Source organism: Megalops cyprinoides, chromosome 3 (genome assembly GCF_013368585.1).
Source record: "Megalops cyprinoides isolate fMegCyp1 chromosome 3, fMegCyp1.pri, whole genome shotgun sequence".
In the NCBI taxonomy this organism is placed as follows: domain Eukaryota; kingdom Metazoa; phylum Chordata; class Actinopteri; order Elopiformes; family Megalopidae; genus Megalops; species Megalops cyprinoides.
In genome coordinates, this window is record NC_050585.1 from 19,638,895 (window position 1) to 19,665,023 (window position 26,129).

The 26,129-nt window shown below is 42.7% G+C and overlaps 2 protein-coding genes across 4 annotated transcripts; both read right to left on the reverse strand.

The window, feature by feature from the left end:
* Positions 1–744: 744 nt before the first annotated feature.
* Positions 745–6,293, reverse strand: LOC118774390 (myelin protein zero-like protein 3). Its single transcript, XM_036523736.1, has 7 exons — positions 6,235–6,293; positions 6,039–6,043; positions 4,862–5,208; positions 3,458–3,668; positions 1,986–2,151; positions 1,437–1,506; positions 745–1,329 (listed from the first exon to the last, which is right to left on the reverse strand). The coding sequence occupies exons 1-7, from the start codon at positions 6,291–6,293 to the stop codon at positions 1,243–1,245; spliced, it is 945 nt and encodes a 314-aa protein (XP_036379629.1). The 3' UTR covers positions 745–1,242.
* Positions 6,294–8,449: 2,156 nt separating this feature from the next.
* Positions 8,450–26,129, reverse strand: LOC118774963 (clumping factor A-like). Of its 3 annotated transcripts, none has more exons than XM_036524604.1 (6): positions 25,890–26,129; positions 13,789–13,958; positions 12,951–13,161; positions 12,332–12,494; positions 10,455–10,654; positions 8,450–10,400 (listed from the first exon to the last, which is right to left on the reverse strand). In XM_036524604.1, exons 1-6 carry the CDS (start codon positions 25,942–25,944, stop codon positions 9,673–9,675), a joined length of 1,527 nt encoding a protein of 508 aa, XP_036380497.1. In that variant the 5' UTR covers positions 25,945–26,129; the 3' UTR covers positions 8,450–9,672. The 3 variants fall into 3 exon arrangements, with proteins under 3 accessions (XP_036380497.1, XP_036380498.1, XP_036380495.1); XM_036524605.1 differs by having other exon boundaries at positions 8,450–10,238; positions 10,293–10,654; XM_036524602.1 differs by having other exon boundaries at positions 8,450–10,654.

A 26,129-nucleotide genomic window follows, 5' to 3' on the forward strand; every position in this document is an offset into this window, starting at 1 on the left:
TGACATGATCTCATCGAACAATCGTTCCAGGACCTGTAGTAAGGAGCGGAGAAGTGATTATCACCCTCGATCGGGCGCATTTAATCTCCCCATGACTGGCGCGGCTACGAGTTGTGTCTAACAATACATTTGGGAGTTGTAGTTTCGAAGATTGTCATCTGACCACTTATGCATTCAAAGAAATGTACATTTACATTTAAATGTAGAGTAATACCTCGCTTAGCGCTACGCCTGTGTAATTAAATTAGAGCCAAAGCTTATGGATTCCAAAAATCACAACATTGTTCATAGAATGATTATCCTCAACAGCCTTCTGCCAATGTACTTTACAGGTGCTATGTGTCACTTTGGACTTACTCGAAATCGATTAGTTTTCTTTTTTCATTTTTTAAAATGACCCTAAGAGAGAGGTGAGAAGGCATCTTGAGGTAAAGTAATCTCAGTTTTAACACTAGGGTACTATAGTTTAAGGAAAGGTTGGCTCTTGCCATCTGTGTGATTTAACTATGGATCTACACTTATCCAACTTCTGTCTGAAGTTCTCAGGCAACATAAAACAATACACCTTCAAGTTTTGGTTGTCCAAAGTTTAATCAATGCACAAATCAAATATTTGATACAGTGTGCTTTAAAAGGGACATTGACTTTCATAAAATCAATGAAAGTTGTAGTAGATACACAAGGTATTAATAACCATGCCCATATAAACGGTCAAGCTCATAAATATAAATAATTGTAGGCCAATATAAAAAAATAGTGCTGAAAAGCAATTTAGAAAACACCAGTGCCACATGTTAACATCTAAAGTGTAGAAGGAAGGAGTTAAACTGGCTTCAAAATCTGTTTTTTTTCTTTAATACCCAACGAGTATTTTCAAAGTGTGAGAAAGCCAGAACCACGAGGGTGTGATTGTTCAGGCCTTTGTGTGTTGTGTGCATCTGCACTTGTTTGAGCATACTTCTCCCTGAGGAAATTCTAATACTCTGAGTGCTGATCAATTCTTCAGTCCACCCTCTGCAGGTGCAGTAGTAGGGTCTCTACTCTTGAAAGTTACAGCAGTCTCAGTGTAGCCATAAGCACTCAGTTTACACTGAGCACGACTGATCTCGGGGTCATAGAACTTGATTACCCACCACTGTCTCTGCAGCAGACTCGGTCTGAGAGCTCCTTGCCAGAGTCCTCCCCAGACGAGGGAGCAGCCCACTCAGCATTGCACTGCCACTTTCCAACCATCAGAGGGCACTAACATTGAGACTCAGCCACAGCCTCATCCATAGTCTCAGCCTGCAGCCTCTTATTGTGGATGTAGTATTCACCAAACTCAGGATCCTGGAAGAAGAATGAAGATGGTTTTTCCCCCCTCATGACAAATGACCTATTCCAAACAAACAGTCAAACACTAACAGTTGTCAACAGACTAGAATACAATACAATACCTGAAGATCCATCTTACAGCACATATCGACCTGCTGTTTCGTAGTGGGCTTCTCATAAAGAGGCCTTTCCCTGTAGAGATAAAAAGTGCACATAACCAAGGTGAGAGCCTGGGCAGAGTGTGACAAATATGCAAGACTTCATAAAACTATCAGCCTTTACCTGCCTGCCTGCCTGCCTGTCTGTCTGTCTAACTGTCTGCCTATTTATTTGTTGCAAGGCCCCCGCAAACCTGGTTTCTGCGTAACTTTTCAGAGAGCTATGGACATTCAGACATCATCACCAAAGAGCTGTTTTGTTTGCCTCCAAAAGGATTTGCATCTGTGCAGAGTACAGCTGTCACAGTGAGGCATGCGAGGGTAATTCAGTGTTTAGGTCACACAAATTAAATGACTACTCGTTCATCAAAGGTCACAGGTCACTTTATGGATGTTTGAGTATGGTGGCCAAACTAGGACATCTGTAGGTGTTTCAGGGAGTGGAAAGTCTGCCCACGCCCTGATGCAGTGGGCATCTGAGCTGATTGAGTGTGCATGGCTGGCTCTCCTCACCTGTCTGTGGAGTGGAGCCCCTGTGCCGGGGGTTCGTCCCGCCGTGGAGAACGGCAGCAGCGTCCCAAGCAGTGCACCCGTCCCAGCAGGAGCAACGCAATGATGACAGATGGCAGCAGGACCAGAGCCAGCAGGACGGCCACATCCGTGAAGCGAAGAGGCTGCCCTGCCAGGGAGAAGGACACAGAGAGACAGACGGAGAAAGTGAGAGAGAAAAGGGGAGGCGGACACAGAGGGAGGGAGAGAAGAGAGAAAGGCAAATACACAGAGGGGAGAGAGAGAACGACACAGGCAGTAAGGGGGCAAAAGGTAGAGAGACAGAGAGAGACAGGCAAGAACAGCAAGCTCTCAGAGAAACTGCACACCACCAGAGCTTTGCACTGCTTGTTCCTTGTGCTGCTTTAGTCTCCAGAGTTGACCGAGAAGAGCTGATATTAATCTACTGAGATTCCAGCATATCTTGCCATTAGAAGTGCTGCTGTTAAGGCTAATGGGACCCACAATGCTTGCTGTTGACACAGGAGTGTCCTGTGAAGGTCCTGAGGATTAGCATTATGCAGAGAAACCTAATCACCTAATCTAAACAACAAAATTCTGTGTCTACTTAAAAAGACACACATTCAGGCTTGCACCCACACATACGTGCAGACATGCTGTGCCTCTTTAGTCTGGCAACCAAAGCCCTGTGCTCTCCCCTCCACCCCCACTCACAGCACCAGCTCAAAAACATCTTTTTGACCCATCAGCCAGGGTGACTGGTAGATGACAAAATTTACCAGCCAGTCTGTGTGGTAGCAACTGCATATTAATAGGTACAACAGCTACCCAGCAAGATAATGTTACAATTAAACGTAATGTTGGCAACTACTACTACTAGCTAGCTGCTTGGGTATTCAGACAAGTACATAAAGAATTGATCATTTTTGAATGTTGAATTTTGAACTTACTTGTACAGCCATTCAAAATCGGACAGGAAACTCCCCTTTTATCCAATGACATATACCACTTAGAACATGGTCCTCATTTGTCATCAGCACAGTCAGTGTCTCCACATTTTTAAATCAAATCATAGTACAGCCAGCTATCAAAATATGCAATATGACAGACATGGTAGAAGGTTACTACATCTCAGAGTCAAGGCAAACTTTCCTGCAGTGTCATAATTATGTATCTTGTCATTGGACATCCAGTGCTAGTACAGAGATTACCAATGCAGAATTTCACAACTGGAAAAAGTGGTCCTGGCATTGACTTACAGTAAAAAAAACAGTGGGAACTGGAATGAAAAGGGTGTGTATTTGGGAATCTTGCATTTTACAAGGGTTCTTTCACTAATGTAGTAGGTCGAGCACCCGCCAGAATGACTGGTGACCATTTAAACTTAAACCCATGAAACAAAAACCCACCTGCATTTGCAGGCTGTTAATTTTGGATCCTGTAGAGCTATAACCACCCACCCTCTCCCCTCTCACCTCTGGGTGTGACAGTCAGCTGGATGTGAGCGGGGGCCCCATGTACGTCAGGGGGGTTCCTGACGGTGCAGGTGTAGGTGCCATTGTCACTGAGGGACGCATTGAGCAGCAGGATGGAGGCAACCCCCCACCTGGGGTTCCCCTGCCACTTCACGCGCCCCCGAAAGGGTCCCTCTTTGGGAGGGTACTCCACAGAAAAGAAGTGGAAGAACTGAGAAAGACACAGAAACACAGAACAGTGAGAAAAAGAGAATCAGAGAGAGAGAGAGAAACAGAGACTAGCCTTCTTACGAACGTGGTTTAGCTGATGCATTCTCAATGATGTCAGAAGTTCCTGATGGAACTGCAGTCTGCCATCACTACAAAATGAAAATGAGATGAGGTAACTACAGTTTACCTCATCTCTTTTTGGCTTCATGCCAGTATCATTGCTACAGACTCTAAAATCTCAGACAACGCACCTGAGCCTTTAGTGACACACACCTGATACTGCCAGGTACCACAGAATGCATTACACACGGGCATGCCAGGTGAAGAGCTCAGATGTAGATCAGACACAGAAGTCCTGACCACAAGACTCATCTCTCTGATCCAGTTTTAACCCCATACTTAAACCTCAGCACATCCACACACATGCTCCTCACTGACACTTGGCAGGCACCTGGCTGTCAGAGGGCCTGTGCCTCTTTATGACTTTATGGTTTTATAAACTCGGCTCAGTCTCAGGCATTCCAGGGTAAACAGTGCTGTCAGAGCAGTGCAGTAAATCTGGTTGCAGGGTGCAGAGCCATTTTAGATCTATCACCCCACTAATTCATGTGCAGTGGAGAACCTTTTTCTCACAACTCTACCACATGAACATCTCCAGGCATGGTTTGCCTTTGTCTTGACCTCAGGGCTGTGACTTTGTGATTTCCTCAGATTTATAGCTTTGATTTGGAAATTCTTGGGAAAGCAGGTGGTTCTGAGAATTACCAAGGGAAACAGGACCGTGCTACCTCAAGCAATGATTGGCTGACTCAAGCCCTTGCTTAAATGTCTATTCAGTTCATCTGTGGCTAAATCATACAATCGTAAATCTTGTCTTCACCAGAGATGACTGATATTCCCTGGTTCTTCTGCCTGGATTCCTCCATGTCTATTCTCATGGGCCAAAATCCAAACAGCCTCAGCTTTGTAACACCCTCCAATCTCCGGAAAGCAGTTGAGCTGGTCCAGTCACGACTACAGCCAATTGAAGAAGGAACTCCTGGCTGTAAAGAGTGCCTGGGGATGCTGCAGCATCTGAGAGCTGTTTGGTGTCCCTAGCTGTTATTTTTGTAGCAGCTTTGAGTGTGGCTCAGTGTTCCCTGACTGTTGTTTTTTCTCCTCGCAGTGTAAGTGGTGATGAAAGCAGCCACTCACAGTGTGTGCGGGGCCTCCAATCTGGGGACGGAAGGACCAGTCCACAGACAGCATGCTGGTGGCACTGGTGCGGGACCAGAACGTGCACTTCAGGGTGACCGCATCCCCTTGAGCTGCACTCAGTGTAGTTGGGGAGCTAACCTGAATGGTGCACACCTGGTTCAGGCCTGGGAGAGGTGGGAGGGAGGGGAGAGGGAGAGGCAAAAGGAGAGCAGAGACATAATATACCTCTATTTGCCTGGCAACAAGAATAATCAGACAGGACAAGACTGATGAAAATATTATCACCTTGGTGATTGAGGATATTTCAGCTTTAAGCTCAGTTAGTTCTCCTTTCCAGTAAATTTCTCATTTGTAATGCTCTGCTCAGCTTCCCACTTCCATTTCAAAGGAATGACCAACCATAAAAAAGAAATTCAAACTTTCATGGATGGATTTTTCAACTTAATGGCTGACAGTGTGTCTATAATGAATTTAATCTGTTAATTCTATGGGTCCATTTCACAATGTGTCAACATGTCTTGGTCAAACGCCTTTTTACTCCCTCTAAAATATGTGTGTGTCTGTGTGTGTATGTGTCTATACACGTATAAAAGCTTTCGCAACCGGGACATGACAAGACTAGAACAAGTCAGCAAATCAACTTGGGCATGATTAATTGTAAAGGGCAGGTCTAACATGCATTCAGGAACCACCGATACATTCACCAGACGCAAATATTTTACATGTACCAAACATGATTAAAAACACTTTCAGTTACAATTATGGACACATACATTATACATTTGCATTGTCCTCTATTGTGCTGTCAAATTCGTGTTACTTGTATTGCATGTCCACATAAATGCAGTTGAATGCACACATAGTACAAAAACATTTAGTAGTACGGCAATTCAATTTCAAATGGTCCACCGAACCAGAGCCAAGAGGGGGACCGGCATTTATTACTAATAGAAACGTGGATCAAAACTGTATATTATGCCGATGCCATAATCTCGCCATAAAACTGCCTGTTTTCTTAATATGTGGTCGACAAAAGTAACCAAGATTTATCGTACATTAAACAGACTTTACAGCTCTTTACAGCTGTTTGCGTATAATAAAGCAACATCGAAGTGCCTTCATAAAACACACATACGCTGTCAGGGAAGGCGACTAGAAAGTGTTATCTACGTACCCAAACTGAGAAAGACGCACAGAAGCGTGACATTTTTCGAGTTTATTCCACACCACATATCTTGAAATTGAACGAACCGTTAAGTCGCTGAAATGTGAGACTAGAAAAGAATACCGAGACTGTGAACTAGTTTCGTGTTCACTGCGGGGCGTCGACGTCCGTTTTTTTTTTTTTTTTTGCGGTTCAATCATCTTACCCGTCAGACAGGTGTTTCAGGTAGCTGGGGAGATCGGACAGATCCTGAACGGCCGTCATATCCTGTACTAGTCCTATCAGTAGCTTCACATCATATTTCACCTTTTAAGCAGATGTGAAATTCGCGAGCTGGTATTAGCACACATTCCGTGTGGCACATGCTGCGTTCTGTTTGGTGCGAATGCTATATCTTGATTAAAAGGGATAACGGCCAGGCTGACAGTTTGAAAACATTTGCGAACGTAAACTGAGCCGGACGGAGTTTGAAAATATATATCAGTTCAAAAGGTAGATTGTGATTAGTTTAAGCGGTGTTTATTCTCGAAGTGAAGCCCCATCGTCACATTCCCGCTTTTTAAAGCACATTTCAGGAAAGTAGTCCTGGGAATCCGTAATCCGATGTTCTCCCGAGGAATACGTGATCCGACGCTGGTAGCCTACTCTTCTCTTCAAGCACTTCAGAAAGGATGGGAGAGTGCTAATCGCACAGATTTCAACACAAGAGAGATAACAGCTAATAGCATCGTTTTGTGGGATCAAATAGGGGTTGATTCCCCGTTGCCAAAGAGTCATAAACAAGCTTCTCTTTGTCAACTGTAGTTTTCGAAAGCATGGTCAGCAATTGAATCCGTAGCCAAACAGTCCCTTTAGGCATGAAAACATCTAGCTGACAGATACAGCTATAATGTGATGTCTCCACACATGAATGGAAACATTGTTTTCAGTCCCGCACTTCCGAAAAAGAACAGCTCTTTATTGGCTACGTTAAACACAGGCAGTGTCATTTTACTCATCTCTCCCAAAGAAAAACTCAAATGCATGTGCCACAAGGGGGCATCCTCTCTAGTTAATTCCTTTCATATTTCTGATATTACAAGTCCCTACGTGTTCCCTAAGGAAAGACATGGATTCTGTTAAGGAGTGAAAATAATATGCAAAGTCTTTAAATACCTCGCCAATCTGTGTAAAGTTGGACTGGGATCGTGTGTAGGCTACTAGGCAAACATTTTTAATCCTGCATACGACTGTGGCCCAAATTCATTGCACATGGGAAAGGGAGATAGAAACAGGCTCACGTGCAGAATGAAAAAAATAAACTCTGTACGGTTTATCTTTCTCATCTCTCAAGATGACAGCGAAGTAACGTGCCTGCTAGTTACACTCAGTCAACACGGTTGTGTTTGCAGAAATCGTCATGACAAACCTAAAATCAAGCCTGTGATGTTTACATAAGTCTTGCTTGTAAAAGAATGTGGCCGAGCACTCAAAAGGTTCAAAACAGATTATTACTAGTCAAAGAAAAAAGAACTCTGAATTGCACCATGACTGGGCCATACGGCTGGTATTCTGCAGAGGACGAACGACAGGGAGGAACGCTTCTACAATTACTTACTTTTAAAAAGATTTTCACCTGTACGCACCGCAGCACTGATATCATGAGACTGCAGTGGCTCAGTTCAAATTACTGTGGAGTAATAAGGCAAATTACGATGACACCACATTGTGACATCTTTTAACATCGACTTCAAAAGCGAAGGTATGTCTGTGTGAAAGAAGGGTTTGTTTTGGTAGGTAAAACTTGTTCCACAACGTCTTTAGTGTCGAAAATTGGGTGAACTGTCGCAAAGCCGTTTTTTTGTGGAAAGTCACCGTGAAACCGAGGGGTGGAGCTGCAGGTATAAAGCGCCTTTATTTACTCCGACGTTCCCACCAAAAGCATGCCATCACTCATCTGCTGTAATAGACGCTTTATGTTCCCGTGTGTTTCTTTGCAATCTTTCTTCCTCGTTCTGTCTCATTTTCAGAGGTGGGGCATTAATTTAATTTACAGGCTACAATCCTAAATAAACCAATATTTATGCACAATATATTTGATCAAAATCTAACACGCTGTTATGCGCAAGTGCGGTTCGGATTTTTTCAGGTATAAATTGTCAAATTCAAAATAATGTGTTGTATACTATTAATGTTACACATCAAAGTTTCCACTCTTGTGTGACAAATGACAAAACAAGATGAAATACTAAAATTTCACAATTGTTTATTATATAAAAATCTTTGTAAACACTTTAGAACACTGTTCTAGACGATAAGATACAATTCTATACCATTTCAAAGTAAAAACTAGTACAACTAGTACAAAAATAGCATTTCAGATCTTACAACGAGAAGATGATGTCTGAATCAACTGTAAAAATGATTTTAAAATATCAATTTATTTATTTGTGGGTTTTCAGATCTTGATTCTGCACCTTCCCTCAGATTCAAAAACCCTCACTAAAACTGGGCAACTGTCAGTCACTCAACAGCACCCAGGGATATGAAGGTGTGACGAATGCCCACCTGTGTCTGTGAAATCACACCGGTGTTCATATTCATCAAGTCTGAGCCATGTATCTGACAGTACACCCAGACCTTTGCTCCCTCAGCCAGGTGAGGGAGGAGGGCTGATTAGGCCTCTCTGCATAGCAATAATCTCAGGGGGCCTTCACAGCACACCCCTATGTCCACAGCAAGCATCATGGGTCCTCTCAGCTCTGCCTGCTTATAAGTCTTAATAAAAACAAATAAAAATGCACTGCATTTATATAGCACTTTTCACCCTTTCAAGCTTCACAAAACTCTGTACAGTGAAGGTGGGTGCGATTTTGTGTTGGCAGTGCAAGGGTCTGATAGAGTGAGGCATGACATGTCCTCTAGCTCTAAAATGGCAGACAAATTTACAGGAATACCCCAGAGCCGTTAATTCACCATGGAGGTAAGCCAATTTGACTAAGTCAGTACTAGATTCTTAGAAGTCTTACAAAAACATTTTTGTGTCATATAGGCATTTATCTAGAACCACCCCAAGGTGCTATTTCAGATTATGACAGACAATATTGAGGATTCATCATGAAGGTAAGGTTGTGGTTCAGCAATAACATATTTTAAAACCTAAAGTAAAAAACTATAACAATTCTTCTGAAAGTAGTGAAAAGGGCCTGTAAACAAAAGGCTCGGGCATACAGAGAAACTGAAAAGATTACTGATTTTTGAAAAGATAATTGAATCACACCCAGTTTTTACAAGGGCAAAGGGGCTGTAAAGGGCATAATGGCAGCACTTCAGCTCTAGGGGCACTGTGGAGGCATTACCCCGAGTAGCCAGGATCTTCTCTTCAACAGGAGAAATTGAAGACTTTGCTGCAATTACCACCCACCACAGCAGGGAGGCAGTGTTCAGGGCTTCATTTCAGATGAACCAATGACAGTGAGGGTGGCAGTAAGTCTAGGCAAGAACAGAACAGCAGGAAAACACAAGCCTTGAAGGAAAACAAAGTCTGCATGCTTTGTTCCATTTGCTGAAGGGCCTCTTTGCATGTGCCAGTGTCTGTCATATTTGCTGTCTGCTCTGTCTGAAACTTGCCAATATACTGAAACTCCTCTCATAACAGTTATAACTAGTGTTCATCTCCTTTCTCCGTAGGAATGCTGACCTTCTCAAGTTTTTCCTCTAAGCTGACTGGAGGATGTTCTATTGCTGTCTCTGGCATGACATCTGTGTTGTTAGCCACACCTGTGTCAGTGGCCGAACCTGTGTTGGTTGCCACTAGAGTATCGGTTGCCACACTTGTGTCTGTTGCCACATCTGAGTCAGGTGCCACTCCGGTGTCTGTGGCTACTGCTGTTTCGGTTGCCACACCTGTGTCAGTTGTCACATCTGTGTCAGTTGTCACACCTGTGTCGTTGGCCACACCACTGTTAGTTTCCACTGCTGTGTCGGTTGCCACACCTGTGTCTGTTGCCACATCTGAGTCAGGTGCCACTCTAGTGTCAGTGGCCACTGCTGTTTCGGTTGCCACACCTGTGTCAGTTGTCACATCTGTGTCGGTTGCCACACCTGTGTCAGTTTCCTCACCTTTGTCAGTGGCCACTGCTGTTTCGGTTGCCACACCTGTGTCAGTTTCCTCACCTTTGTCAGTGACCACTGCTGTTTCGGTTGCCACACCTGTGTCAGTTTCCTCACCTTTGTCGGTGGCCACTGCTGTTTCGGTTGCCACACCTGTGTCAGTTTCCTCACTTTTGTCGGTGGCCACTGCTGTTTTGGTTGCCACACCTGTGTTGGTTGCCACTGCTGTTTCTGTTGCCACTGCTGTGTCTGTTGCCACACCTATGTCAGTTGTCACACCAGTATAATTGGCCACACCTGTATTGTTGGCCACACCTGTGTCAGTGGCCACACCTGTGTTGGTGGCCACTACTGTGTCAGTTGCCACATCTGCTATCACCTTCAAGCTCTTCTTCTCATCCTCGTTCTCCTCCTCCTCTTCCTCTTCAGCAGAACTGGGGTCCTTTGGGAAGGGCTTTAAGATTGTCTCATCAGAGCCATCCAACTTGACCTCTCCCAAGCGAGAGGTCAAAGGCAGGGTTTCATCGGGGTAGCTGCAACACACACAAGCACGTGCGCATGCACACACACACACATACATGCACACACATGCACACGCACACGCACACACACACACACATACACATACATGCACACACAGACACACATACATCAGCAAAGCCACATACTGCCACACACAGAAGGCAGAAGCACAGCAGCAGAAATATGGCTGAGGTCTGGACAAATGTTCAACAGAATCAAGGACAGGGAATTCCCAAAACTATGGACAGAGACAGAGAGAGGAGAAAGGAAAGGTCCAGAGTCCACCACACCTAAAAAGCCCAGCACAACCTGCCTCACCTCCTCTGAGAAGCTTGGAACCATGTCTCTGAAGGAGAACCTCATAAGCCCAGCAAATTAATACAACAGAGAAGCTGCAGACCTTGTATAATGAAGTTAGTTTGATTTGATTTCTTTTCATTTCATTTGTTTACTTCCAGTCCAGCTTTGGAATTGGACCTGCTAGCACGTTTTCTTGGTCTCCTTTTTCCAAATCAAATGAACATACAGATTTCTCTTTTGTTTCCCACAGGAAGGAAAGCCCTGCATGGCACACAGATGTCTTGTTTTCATGTAGTTTCTCCATTGGAGGCAAGGTGGAGTGTGAGATCTCAGAAAACCAAGAAAAACACCCCGGAATGAGAAAGTACCCAGATTCCAACACATTTCTTATAGAGAGAGCCCTCTGCTGGCAAAAGAGGATATGCACCCAATCATCCTTGAAGTTTTGGCCATAGTCATAAAACTGTCCAACATGCAAAATTTCAGCAGACTTGCTGTGTCAATGCTAGATTTAAAGCAGGAAGCTAGCTGCTATTTAAAGGTATTTCTACATATCATATGACCATAGTTGAACATTAACATTAACCAATTTAAAGTACAGTTTAGAACATAAAAAGATAAAAGAAGGGGTCTCCTTCTATGCCAGTAGCAAGCAAGCTGCTTTATGAATATTAACCATAGCCATTCAGGTTTGAGACTGATTACAAACTTATTCCTGAAGAGTTGGAACTAGCAACACATAGTTGGTGTTTGTCTATGAATGCTAAGTCAGGTCAATAAAGCAAAAACATGAAATGAAAGCAGACATGGTGAGACAGCCCTTTGACCAGCAGTGTGCTCAGACACGAAGTCAAATGTGTGTATCCTTCCTTTCTCTCCTTTTTCCATGCTTTGCTATTGAAAGGCTGCAAGTTGTTTTGATCCCAGTTCTTTCTTTAAACACTTTCAAATCATACAACATAAAGGTAAGTGCCATCATATGATTCAAGTGCAACAAGCATTTTAGGAAAGAAAGAAAGCTAAAAATTAATTAGCACATGGTAGAATCTGTGCATTTCTGGCAGTGTGGTCATTTATATTGAGCCTTATGTAGCCATGGTCTCCCCCTTTGAACACAGCAGTCCACCATTATGTCCAGCAAACTTTCCTGCAGCAGTGCCTCACAACTGGGCTGTAAGGAGTGCATACAGTACAACCATATATAGAGAAAGGTGATGTCACAGAGGAGAACTACAAGTCCCAGAGTTCCAAACTACACCCCCACACCTGATTGTTCCCAGGAAGAGGGAAGAGTGCATAACGCAGGGGCTGACAGCAGCGCAAGGGGGTCCCACACTGCATACCCCATCACCTGCTCCCCTCACACCCTCTCGAGCTCAGTCCCTCACCACATAGTGGAGTCCTTCCCCTCCCATTGGGACAGCTCTGTGTCCCCTTCTCCTTTCCACTGGCGGCAGAACTTCACCAACACAACGATGACGATGATGATGAGCACCAGTCCAATGGCGCTCCCTACAGCTGCTGCCAGAAGAACGATCTCTGAGATGGAGGCTGCAAGGAAGGAATCGACATTGAAGTTACAAATCTGGCCAGACCCCAGAGACCTATATAAGTAGGAAGCTCACCTCTAAAGGCTGTTTCTGAGACTCATAAATCACCCTCCTAAAGTGCTCAACTGGCCACAGATTGCACATAGTTCCAGAACAGAGAGCAATGAGGAAAAACCGCCTCAACAGATAATAACCATCCTCAGCGCCTCACTTTATGTTCATACCAAAAAGTACTACAGCATTATGGTTAATGTAGTAGCAAGGAGCAGGGTTTGTAACCCAAAGGTTGGTGGTTCAGTTCCCAGGTGGAGCCTTGCTGTTGTTGGTACTTAACCCAAACTGCCACCCTACATGTACAGCTGTAGAAATGGACGCCATGTAAGAATTGTAATGTAGTTTAATTTTTTTGTCATTCATCTTTGTTTTTCACTGATTACTTTGTAGCCATCAAACTAACCTGACTGGACAACCTTGAGGACCAGCTCTCCAGCAACACCATGCACGTCGGGTGGGTTCTTAACTTGACAGGTGTAGGTACCATTGAACGAGAATTGCACATCCCGCAGCATGATGGAGGCGTCCCCTCGCTGGATATCCCCCGCCCACACCACCTGACCCTTAAAACGCCCCGAAGGGGGTGGGTACGCCTGGTTTTGGAAATAAAACACCTGAGGAGGGGGGTTGAAAGCAGGAAATGAGTTCAACATGAAAAGCTTTGAAATCACAGAACTAGGCATAGTGCCCGAAGACAGTGTAAGAACACTCCCATCATAATAACTCAAACAAGTATTGAATGGGGGATCTATCTATCAAAGGTTCTTCTGCTTATTGAAGGGCAGCAAAGGCAGTCAATCAAAATTACTTCCATTATCAATCTCTCTGTTCACCCTCAAAGTGATTAATGTTTAATCTCTGATCATTATATGCACTGTTGTCACACAAACTCGCATGAAGAGTAAGTGGAGTGTAAATATCCAGCATTTTTTGAAAAAGACATACCATGGATGCCCTGTAGTTTTGTTTTAAAATCTTAAAATCTGTCAAATACAGTCACAGTGATACATAATCATAAATCAATACATCATAATACAAATAGATGCACTATTAACACATATGTTAATACTATGTATTAGTATACGTGTTGATATATTAATGCGTATTGACACACAGTGCCATGCAAGCCCTTAAATGAATACATAATAATAGTTGTCTTTCATGTTAATTCATACCTTTATATATGAATGCACACCATCTCCAGCATCACACATACCCCCCCCTCCCCTCTGGTCACTCACCGTCTCCTCACCCCCCTTGCCCAGCTGCCGGAAGTTCCAGGACACGGTCACTGTGGACGGGACAATGGTTGCCGAGGAAGTGAAAGAGCATTTTAGCTTGACGTCGGTCCCATTAACCGCTTCCACCTCCCCAGGTGTGGTTATAGTTATCCCACTGACTCGCAGAATACCTGGAGGACACACACACATATACACACACACACACACACACACACACACGCAGTGATGGGTCACGTACACTCATCTTCCCTTGTTCATCAGACTACAAACATATTTACACATATTAATATCAATGCATACCCCGTTACAGGCATTCAAATTAATACGTTTTAATACATATTAATACATACCAGCTTATGAGCATTCTAATTACTGCATACTAATACATACTGATACATGCTGATGCAAATACATACTGATTCATATCTCCTAACAAGCCATCCAATAAATACATATCAACACATACTGATGCACAGTAATACCTATAAATACCTATTCATGCATATGATAGATTTATTAATATGATACTACCATATAAAGTGTTTAATGTGAATGAGATGTTTAACATGAAGTCATATTCTGATTCTGATTATTATGAAGTGATTATTCTGTGTAAGGGAGGTGGGTGTTCTATTGGTACGCTGACTAATGACACCAGTCAAATAAGAATTACCATCCACATTTATAGCACAGTTTCTAACAGTATTGTTTGGATGTTAAGAATGTAATCCCATTGATTGATTGCTTTCATTTCACATCTACTTGGAACACAACTTCCCAGGCCACTCAGCCATTGTACAAGAGAAGACTGCACTCCCGTAACACAGTCTGCATCCGCATTCACCCATGACTCATTTCCACAGAAGAGAGTCTTAAAGTAACAGTTTTTACAAAGCTGTTTGACTAACGAACAAATGTTCCATTGCTTACAATAAATCATCGACGGACAGTGCGCAGACAGTGAACCCATTTTGACACATTCCTCTCTGCCCAGCACATGAAATACACTGGAAGTGTTCTGGTTTCCCCTGGTGAGTCCACATTCACAGTTTTTTGCTTGTGTTGTACTCTGCCTCACTTGTAAGGCGCTTTGGATAAAAGTGTCTGCCAACTACATAAAAGTAAATGTTTGCCAAACGAATAAATGTAAATGTGACTAAATTTACTTCCTGTTAGGACACTCAATGGATTCATCATGGGGTTTTGCTTTAAATGTAATTGAAAGTGTAGCACAACTTCCCTTTGAAACTTTCCAACTGATGCTTAATTTGCTCTGATATAAAGAAAGGATATGAGTACACATACTATTATTTTTACTATTATTATTATTATATGATTACACATATGATTATACTAGGATTATTACAATTATTGTAGGCCCCACTGAAGGCCTCAGGCGTCGCAACTGTGTTTTTAGACCTTTAAGATGTACCTAGGCACAGACAAACTATTCCAGAGTTTCTTTCACTCTCATATAATAGCATCTGAGTAGCATTTGGTTTCTTTCTATTCTTTTTCAAATAAAATCACGACTTTTATAAGTGTTCATAAAATCACAGACTTCTGAGAGCACATTCATTGGCTTGTCTCACAAGTATACACTGAGCATGTGCAAGACCCTGTAAGTGTAAAAAGTAAGCCAAGGTCACTCATGGGTAAAATCGCAGCTGTTCATGAGAATCATCTCTCTCTCTCTCTCTCTCTCTCTCTCTCTCTCTCTCTCTCTCTCTCTCTCTCTCTCTCTCTCTCTCTCTCTCTCTCTCTCTCTCTCTCTCTCTCTCTCTCTCTCTCTCTCACACACACACACACACACACACACACACACACACACACAAAAAAAAGTGACAATACCCAATTGCCCTTCATAGTCAAGGACATAATAAGGACAAGGACATAACAGCTAGACAGCCAAGAGTGTAATATCTTGCCAACAGCCTTAACACACCCAGAAAAAAAAAAATTACTACTGTTCTTCACAACCAGCAAGTGGATGAGTCAGTCTAGCTTCCATCCCTGAAGAAGTCAGACTGGCACAGAACCCATGGAAATTCAGAGCAGAAAATGTGGTTAGCTCAGGATGGCCCGAACCAAAACAAACTAGAGCTGGAATTCAGAGACTATAGTGTAGTTATAGTCTCACTGGGTCTGTAACATATCTGTTAGCTGTTTTCATTTAGCTGCCGCTTTCCACCAGGCAGCTCCTGTCCACCTCCACACCGTTTACATTATGAACGTCTAAACACGCACTACGCTACACAGTAAACACGACACTGGCCTTGACAATGGGCAGGGAAGCGGGGCGCTGGCTCCCCTCTCTTTAAAGGGACAGAACAGAGTTCTGGCAGATAATCCGCTCCAGGGAACGTGCGTTCGAGTTTCCAGATTCAAATCTGGACAAGGGTCAAACAAGGGGAGGGGTGCAGAGGCAATGAGTCATGGAGCACGTTGTGCATGCCAGGAGCATGAGGGCTTCCTCCTCTTCGCCTCGAAAAGCAAACCTCTCTCTGCGCTGTGGTTAATCATTGCCTGAGTTACTCCAGCTGCATTACTTCACTATGCTGGCTCTTCAGTGTGTGCTGTAGAGCCCTGCCGTCCCCACTGGGGTACCTCAGACACACTGTAGAAATGGCTAACTTTGCTTCCTTCTTTAATCATCCAACTCTGTTTTCTTAAAATATGCTGTGAGAGCAACTTGTACAAAATAAGCTCTTTCAAACACTCCAATGAGAGCACAGCCAAACGCCATTTAATCAGCACACAGTCTGGCTTTTCACCTCATTCAAATCTATGGGGTATCAGCGTTAAAGTCACATGCGCTGGAATGGGCATGCGCGACATTTGTACATTGCAATAAGGAGTTCGGACTGAAAAATGGTTCAGGAGGGCACTGGTGTGGGGAAACATTAAGAGTGGCAGCACCACCCCAGCTGTGAAACTGCACACAAGTGATTCACAACCCAGTCCCACCCAACCAAACAAACACTGGAAACTTTAGCCAATTAGAACAGCCATCTGTGTCAAATCAAATTTTATTCTTGGGTATTTGTGGGGAAAAAAAAAACAGACACCGTAAATCTAAAAACAGTTCATAACTGGGGCAGAAGCAGTAGGGAAGAGCACAGGACGGGTCCTGCTCACTAAGGCTGGCTCATTGTGGTCTGACCACAATAAGTGGCCAAGAGGACCGTGGTGACAACAACCTATCAGGAACCGAAAATCCTGTTGAAAAACTTTAAAAACATCACAGTCCCTTTCTCCTTTTGAGCTGTCATCTCCTCTGTCAACTAGTAGTTGTCAACTATCACATACTCATTCAGAGGAAATAAGAATCAGCACTTTCGCAAAACACATCAGGCAGGTCAAATGGGAGCTACATACATCCATTACAGGCTACTGTGAGGGGCCAGGCAGCAAGAGCAGGCTTCAACATTGTTTGTATACTGCACCTTGAGAGTGCAGTAACATTACAGTCTCAGTTAGAGCATCACTACTGAATCCCCCCCCCCCATCAGAACACTTGCATTTTCATTACATTACATTACAGACTGTAGCGAAGGGCGAGAGCAGTCACCCCACCCGGCCTTGAATCCGGGTCTATGGGGTACCAACCATGCGACTTTGACCGCGACGCCAAAGAGCCAGGCTCGTTGGTATGGCAGTCAGAGCGCATACTCAACCGTAGTGACGGCACTCCGTCACACAGACATTTAGCAGACGTTCTTATCCAGAGCGACTTACATCAGTTACAGTAATTGTTTTTACAATGTTATCCATTTATCCAGCTGGATGTTTACTGAAGCAATTGTGGGTTAAGTACCTTGCCAAAGGGCCCTTGCAGGGATTTGAACCAGCAACCTCTCAGGTACAAGACCTGCTCCTTAACCACTATGTAACACCCCATTTGCAACAATAAGAGTGACAGAACTTTCAGTGTGCAGCTCACCGAGTTGAGCATCTGAACTAATAAACAGGATGTCTACATCAGAACATTTCGCTTACCAGCTAGTGTGTGAGAGCTATATTTTAGTGGCACTTCCACAACCCCTACACGTTCCTACAGGTGCATCAAAAGTACAGCGCATGGGCTGCAAAAATGCATTGGCCAGAAAAAATGATATGATTGACAGCGTGTTCACATGACTTTAAGTAAACTCCATTTGTGTCTAAATGACTACAACATACATCAATACATAGACAATTACCACAACTTGCAGGTGTTTTGTTGGCTTGCAGGTTAATAATCTCTGATCAATGCAATTTATTTTACATCTGCACTTTGACTAGATGACCTATGAAACCTATGACCTATGAAAACATAAAATAGCAAATAAACAGTCAGCAGTATCACACCACATTTAAAGAAACACAGTCTTCATTTCTAAGTAAGGCAGGAAAATACAATCAGTGTGGGACAGAAAGGGACGGTATGAGCTGATGGCCATTGGTTACTGAGCAGTAAAAGTCTGGGAAGTGTGAAAGAGGGACAGAGGAAAAGCTGCAGGGCCTGACATGAATACCTTATTTATCTGGCTGCCTGTATATGGGGCTGTTTGTCTCTTTTAATGGTTGCTGGAATCCTTTGACTGGAAATGTGCAAGTGGGGCTTCCAGCAAAAAGGCATGAAGAAAAGCAGAGAGAACCCTGCTCTTTGCACACCTTCCTGTCCCGGTTTAAGAGTGAAGGTTAATTCATAGTTTGGACATCTGTCAAGACATTTTGACAAATTTGCATCTGAATGAGGATGTCCACCTTCAAAAATTGACAAGCCCGTATGCGTAGGTGGTGACTGCAGCTGCACAGGGAGCTACAAAACAACAAGGAACAAACTTGAAGGGAGGTAATTTTGATCTCTAGGCCACATGTGTGGAATGTGCACAGGCGCAAAAAAAAATAGTATGGAAGAACAACCGGTCTATGCACATATCCACATCTGCAGCTATGAAGATTTGAAGTATGGAGGGGGCTTTGGGGCCCCCACAGCCTTGTCTACCAGCCAAGCACCTCTGACCATTTGAGTACTACTACTAGTACTGCCTGAGAACTGCCAGAGCTGCCATATACAACACATGATACACTAGCGCACAACCTCAACACACAACTTTAGTATCTACCATTACACATCTTCAAATCAAACAAATGACCACTGTACACAGCTATTGATTTTTTTTTAAGTTAGAGCTGTCACCAGAACTTGTCTTAGGCTCAACAATAAAGACAGAGAGCTTTCAATGTAAAATGCTGAGTCATATTTCAACGGTGAATAAAAGGAACACCCTTAATTTACCCTTACAGAAGCAAACTGTATGTACTCTCAAGTTCCAATGGAGCACCTTGTGCCAAGCAAAGCCCCTCCTGTGAGTGGAGCTAACAAAGGGCTGCAGCTTTCACTGGGCCTTTAAAGCATCACAAAGAGCCTGTTCTCTCTGTCGGGGGGCTGCGTTCCCACACACAGGTAAAGGTTTCAAAAGGCCTCTCTCAATGAACAAGAGCAGAGTTCACACAATGACCAGTAGCTGCTGACCTGACATCCAACAACAGGGGTGTTCAAGCTAAGGACAAGTGGAAAACGTTACGATAAACTGTTAAAAGCCCCCAGCCAAAACACACACACAAACAGGCATGCACGCATGCACACACACACACACATACACACACATTCCAACACACTTATTTAAGACCCACTCAGTATCTTGCATATTACTTACTTACCACAAGAGTCGTAATGCAGTCTTCATCAAACCACTCCCCAATTTTTGTTGAACTGATAAGCACTCAAATTCCTGCTGTAACCATGGTGAAAACTGATAAAACCCTGCACTACCAGCCAAAGCCATCTGACAGATCGGTTGTGTGGACAGGTGGGTGTGACACCCTGAGCTATCCTGCCACCATTGGCACTAAGGCAGGTCAAGGGCCTATGTTAACTATGCTAGTCTTTTAGGCTGACCAACTGCATTTTTATTCTAGGTAGATTGGCAACTGTCCACCAAAAAGGAAAAGTGATCTCGAGAAGAAAAATCACCATGGAGACAACAACCTGGGCTCTCAAGGGGGAACTATCCAGACCCCCTAATTCAAATCTAGAAGGATGGTGGACTGTTGGCAGTGTAGTACGAGGGTTAAAAAAAAACTGGGCTTGCAACCCAAATGTCACAGGTTCCATTTCAAGCTGGGGCACTTGTACCCTTGAGCAAGACAGTGAGGCTGACTTGCTTGTTCATAGCCAGCTCTATGAATGGATCAGGATTTAAGTGAGATCTACAGAGGCTGTCCTGGAGGGGGAGTGCCAGCTATGGAAGTAAATGAGGATCAAGTGACAGGTTTCATTCCCCCTTCAACCGCTTGTAAGAGTTTTCCTCGAAATGTTGTTTTGGCTTGCTTGTTCAGACATGTCTGGAAAAGGTGCTTTGGGGACAAACATGGCGACAACGTCAACAGGCAGGTGTTCAAGTATCTAAAATGTGTTATTGACGTTTTATTGTTGTTAATGATTCACATGAATTCAATGCAAAGTGTAAACATAACCTACAATTGCCACAGACTACAGGTACTATAGTATATTTATTCAAACAAGAAGGTTGATAATGACTTCCAGCAGACTGTACTATCATAGCCCAAGTCTTTAACCTCGTCTTTCCCCGTAAGTTATGTCTTTTACCTTTTGTGTGTATATTCACAACAGGTAAACAAGGTTATTAATAAAGAATTCATATGAATATGTTTGCTGTCTTTTCCAAAAATGACAAGCACTTGTTTCATCTACAAGACCTTTTTAATCATGCTTCTCTCCCATAAATGCCATCTCCACAGCATACTTTTGACCTGGTGATTTATTGTGGCACATCATTGCACAATCTGATATTACTGGCTTGTTACCCTTCTTGCACTGGAAATTGCACATTTATTTATCTGAATGCAAACCATGCAGCTCTGATATTATAAATGAACAGGAACTCTTTCATTGTACAAACATGCCACGTTATAAATCATATATTACAAATCATACAAATCATATAACCTCCATGTGTCACTGCTTAAGGAAACAATAGCACTGCTATTCAAAGCACGGAGGCCGTCATATAGAGACCGGATTTGCCCAACCTATCTCACATGTTGCAGAGACATTATTCTGAAAGCATGTTATCCAATGTTTCCTCTCCACTTTTAAGTGTATGCTGTAGGCATGGTGTATGTCCTACCAGCTCTTGGCAGATGACATACTGGACCTCCCAAATGAATATGTTTCAATACTACAAGCACTAAGCCAATGTATGCTTTAGGTTATGGAAACATTGAAATGGAAACCATTTCACGCAGTGAGCCCACCATTCCTGTTTTTCTGGTCTCCCTGTGTCACACTGTGATAACCACGTGTGTGTCTGTGCGTGCTGAGGCATGTAGAGCTATGTAGCCGTTGGATCCCTCTCTGAACAAAGTTTTACACAGAGTTTTTCCTTCCCAACATTAAAGGCTTCAGCCTGTAAATACAATGAAAGCAATAGTGCCGGTGTGGACCCAATCTACACTACATTACATTACATTCATTTATCAGACAGTCTTATCCAACTTCCAGCACAAAAGAACAGAAGTGTGTCCATTCAAGTTAAATAAGCAACAGCGTCAGACCAGGCTAACAGCACTCCCAGACCAGTGGGCGTGAGCATAACACTATTCAAGCCCTACCACAAATTAAAATGTGAAACCTGACTAGATGAGCAAAGCTAATTATACTACCATACCCACACAGGCGGCACTGTCTACATGCAGAGTATTCCGCAGAGTGACAGTATGGTGGCATGACCTGGAACTGGGGAGATGGAAAGTATACTCCTCAGCTGTTAATGGTCCTGAGTTTCCTTTTCAAGACGTACAACTCACAAGCCTGGTAATTTTAGTAAGCACCTCTCACTGGCAGCTGATTCGGCTTTACTAAACTATGTCTAATTTGGGGACACTAATAATAAAACACCATCAGTATCGCTTTAAATTATTTTGTGTCAAATACATTGGGTTCTTGTCAAAGTAATTGGGGATTGTTTCTTGAACCAATTCTATTTTTCATTAAAACTACAGTCATTTCATACAAAATGATTAAAGACAGAGATTCCACATTAAGTTCAAGCAAGTATAAAAAAAAATTACTTGGCTGCTAATGGGTGATTCATACCTAACGCTCATGCCCCTGCAAAACAACCAAAAACAGGTCGTAGATTAATGACAAATTTTGTCAAATCTCTGCCTCTAAACTGCAAAAAACTGCAGCTCACCAGCCATCCCTGGTTGTATCCTATCTGTGATGGGAGGAGGGTGTGTTTGATTCTGGGAAAAACAGTACCACTTGAGCTTGAAGATATGGTTTCTGGCAAGTGCACAACACTCGGTTCAAACGCTCAGCAAGCAAGGATGTTTCTACTTCATAAATCTCATTAAAGCAAGTGACTGCATCATAACAGCTGTTGTAGAAACAGTTGTAGGCACATGCTAAACCGCCTTATCTATCCTAAACTTACGACATCAGAGGGTAGAGTCAAATTGTAGACGCCACACCACACCCTCTGCCATACATGTACAACCATCTTATCACCTTTGCATGATGAAGCAATTCTGTGAGTCCTTTCTTATTAATGCTGTTCCTGATGTGCCCATCAGTGACACTGCAAGCGGTCAGCTACGCCCCTGAGTTTCCAGCCGAGCTCCTTGTCTGGTTTGTCCCTGCTGTGGTGGAACTGAGCTACCAGTAGCAGTCAGGACAGCAGAGTCACTAGCCATCTTCAACCTGAAGACTGAAGACCCACCTCTTCACAGTTCCTCTTGGCTCTCCTATCCCACTGTTATGACACTTATATTGAGCAATTACTTTAGACTTAATAATAATAATAATACACTGATTATTCATTAATTCTGATTATTGTAGCACATACAGTCTATCATCAATATGACTGCTTATTCGTGTGATGTACTGGCACATGTACATGTGTAAACTGACATTTTCTGCATATGCTGTTGTTCATGTGGGCTTCCCGCATATACTATATCTGCTTTCACTTTGTAAGTCTCTCTGGACAAGAGTGTGTGCCAAGTGGCTAAATGCAAAATAAATGCAGAGAGCTAGAGTGACTGCACAGAGTGTTTTGACTCAACTTAAGGAGTATTTTTGGCACTTCTCTAAATATTCTCTAGGAGAACTTCAAATGTGAACTAGATCGTTCACACAAATTCTGCAAGACAACATATCAATGCTTATACTGTCTTTATGATAACACTGTATGCACAGGGTATCAGGGGAAAGAGTCAGAACAATTCTGAGAAGGCCATCAGGAATTGCTGGTGCCTAGCGATACTACACAGCGGATATTCAACACGCCGATTAAAAATAAATAAATAAATCAGGACCAAGGACTGAATGGAGAATCCATTCAGCGCACTTTCCCTGAGTTGCTGGGCTGTCCCAGGCAAAAACAATATTCCTGTTGAAAGCACACTGTATAATGTTACAACTAGAAAATACAGTGCCGTATTGTAACCCCAGCGCAATTAGAGAACGATGGCTTCACTGCCAATGCACCCAGTGCCCCAAACACAAACAGGCTTGCTATCATATTGAAGCTCTTTGTGCACATCACATTAGTCACCCACTTGCGTTAGTGGCCTTTCAGTTTTGTTGGGGAAATTCATGCATATATTCAGCACATATAAAAAGAATTTATCAATAAAAATATTGTTATTCAAGAAAGATTTTTTAAATAGGTGTTCTTGAGACTCCATCATATTACCACAATCAATGTTTTTGACATTGACACGGCTTGTTTTTGAGTTTCAGAAATAGTGCATTTGTTGGGTGTCCTTACAGGCAACACATTATATACAGTATCATTTCTAATGCTCCACAATATCATAGCATAATTTTAGTAAGATATGTTATTCTGTATGAGCACAGCAGACTTGGATCTATATGTTCCAGCGCGCAGGGAACTGAAATTACAGAACGAAGTGTGTTCTGACATATACTGCCCCTTGCTATTGAATGTGCTGCATTTGACAAAATTTGCTTGCTAATATAACAAAAATGTTAGAAGTTATTGAGTCAGTCAATAAATCCAACTGGAAGTTAATATTTTAAGCCTTAAAATATTTCAAATAGGCCTAAATTGTTTCAGTAAGTTATGAAACAGGTAAAATAATTAATCCACTTTTGATCACAATGTTGCGTAGTAAATATTGACAATAACGGCCTTTTGCAAAATGGTACATACCATCTTTGGTTAGGAGAATGCATTCCCTTGGCAAATTCTCATTGAATTCCAAACAGATAAAAAGCACGCTCTGTATTGCCCAGGAGAAGAGGGTGAATATGTCTTGTTTGGCCAGTTTGATCTGTTCTAAGATACCCGCTGGTTAAGGGGCACTGCCTTGAAAGACAACTTACCTTCCATTTTAAAGGTGCGTAAGTGATAGCGGGGTTTTTGCTTGATTTTTTGTTTGTTCTGCTTCTCCATGACTGACTACCACTCAGCATACAATGGAAAATATCTTTTTCAAATCTGTTTACTGTAACAAAATCTTCTGGGGAATATCATACCAAACAGGCTTTGAACGATCTTGTAATACATGGGAACATGTTTTATTTGTTCCATTGCCTTAAGTAACAACCTACATGTCATACCACTTTGATAGGGGTGGTTCAAGTATTTTTTGAAAGCAATAAAAAACGTGATATTAAAAACACTTACACACAGGTAAATAATAAATTATGTAATACATAAAATGTAAAAATATCCAGCGCTACACACAAATTTATCTGACATGAAGCCTGTTTTGCATTTGTACATCAAAGTCACCAGGAAGTCTGGGTAGGCAAAGTAAATGGAAAAAAAGTATTACTGTAAATACATACTTGCAAATATTAAAAATGTAACTATTGGGGTGCATTTCTATATTTGTTTTAATACACCTAATTAATACTGGATCTGAGCATTCAAGCACCTGCCAGCCCGTGACAGTCTACTGCATTCACATCAATTGTTTGGTATGGAGATAGTACTGTAGACAGTACTGTACTTCTTTCAGTGTTATCATCCTGCCCTCATTATTGCGTAATGCGTAGGACGTGGTTGCACTGTTAGATACAGGAATATACACCAAACACTGAGTAATCCCACTGTTGTAGAACAGTTAAGTAACCGGAAACAGATGTTCAGCACCACGCCACTTTAACTCAAAACTGAAATACGCTGAAAAGGAGAAACCTAATTTAAGGACAGCCACGAGCTGCAAAATGCTTTTTTCCTCTTTCATTGCGTCAGTTTTTTCTAAACAGAAGCGTGTTTCTTAAACTAGGTCTAAGGTACCAAGACTGACTGTGGGTTTCCTTTAAATGCCGTCCACAACTGCGATAGTTACAGCTCATTCACGTAACCTCCTTGAACTAAGATATTTATTAAAATGCAACTATATCATTATAAACGTATTTCCAGCTTTAAAATAGCTTCAGATTGATTAACTGAATAATGAAACATGTATTACCTGTGGGTAACTTCAGTTTCCGATTAATATTTTTCAGAAAAAAAAAGATTATATTATACAGTGTTAGAACAGTCTAGGATTTTAGGTGCTATTTTGGAGCAGCAGAGGTTGAACCTGGGTTAATAGACATGGTCACATTTTAACAGAGATGTAGTCACATGGCAAGCCAGTGAGACCAACGCTGCGGAACACACTGTGATCGCCGCGTACTGCTCCTCACTGACCCTTCATGGGTTACCTTTGGAAGCGCAGGTCGTGTTCTAGCCGTACGAGAGCGTGCTTTTACAAGTTCACTAACTGTGCCCTTCCGAGGCTCTAAATGAATAGCAACAAATAAATAATGATATAATAATGTCAGTGATTATGTCAGTTTCTACATTTTCAGAGGAGACGTCATTCCAAAGGATTGGTAAATACATATAATACCATAATTGTACTGTATTACTTTGTACTACTTTATACTTTGCTTTACTTTAATGTATTCTTCCCACTCTCATTTATTTAAACGCACATACCTTCAAAAGGTGTGTTTGAAAACAAACATGGAGTCAGATAAAACTGTCCTCCTAGTCGCTCACCTGAGCCCGCAAGCCCGGCCAGAAGGGCGAAAATCTGAAGTTGTCTCCGCTCCATCGGCAGTTCGTCCGTGGAGTCTACCGCTCCACACAGCGACAGCCAAGACGCTATACCCTTTCTAACGATGGGTATAGAACAGGGAGACAGCAACGTTCGAAGAAGTGACTTGAAAAAACTCTAATCCTGCTTTCAAGAGGAGAAGTTAGTGTGGAGTTATTCGTGCATGGGTAAGTGTTGCTCCG

What these genes read in the sequence shown, in the direction of transcription:
- LOC118774963 (XM_036524602.1), bottom strand. Translation starts at nt 25,944, where the DNA reads ATGGAGCGGAGACAACTTCAGATTTTCGCCCTTCTGGCCGGGCTTGCG. An exon ending in GCAAGGGGGGTGAGGAGACG is followed by an intron (nt 13,162 to 13,788) that starts GTGAGTGACCAG and finishes CCCCCTCCTCAG; the next exon opens with GTGTTTTATTTCCAAAACCA. An exon ending in CCTCAAGGTTGTCCAGTCAG is followed by an intron (nt 12,495 to 12,950) that starts GTTAGTTTGATG and finishes CCTTCCTTGCAG; the next exon opens with CCTCCATCTCAGAGATCGTT.
- LOC118774390 (XM_036523736.1), bottom strand. Translation starts at nt 6,293, where the DNA reads ATGACGGCCGTTCAGGATCTGTCCGATCTCCCCAGCTACCTGAAACAC. An exon ending in TTGGAGGCCCCGCACACACT is followed by an intron (nt 3,669 to 4,861) that starts GTGAGTGGCTGC and finishes TGTCTTTCTCAG; the next exon opens with TTCTTCCACTTCTTTTCTGT. An exon ending in GCTGACTGTCACACCCAGAG is followed by an intron (nt 2,152 to 3,457) that starts GTGAGAGGGGAG and finishes TCTCCCTGGCAG; the next exon opens with GGCAGCCTCTTCGCTTCACG.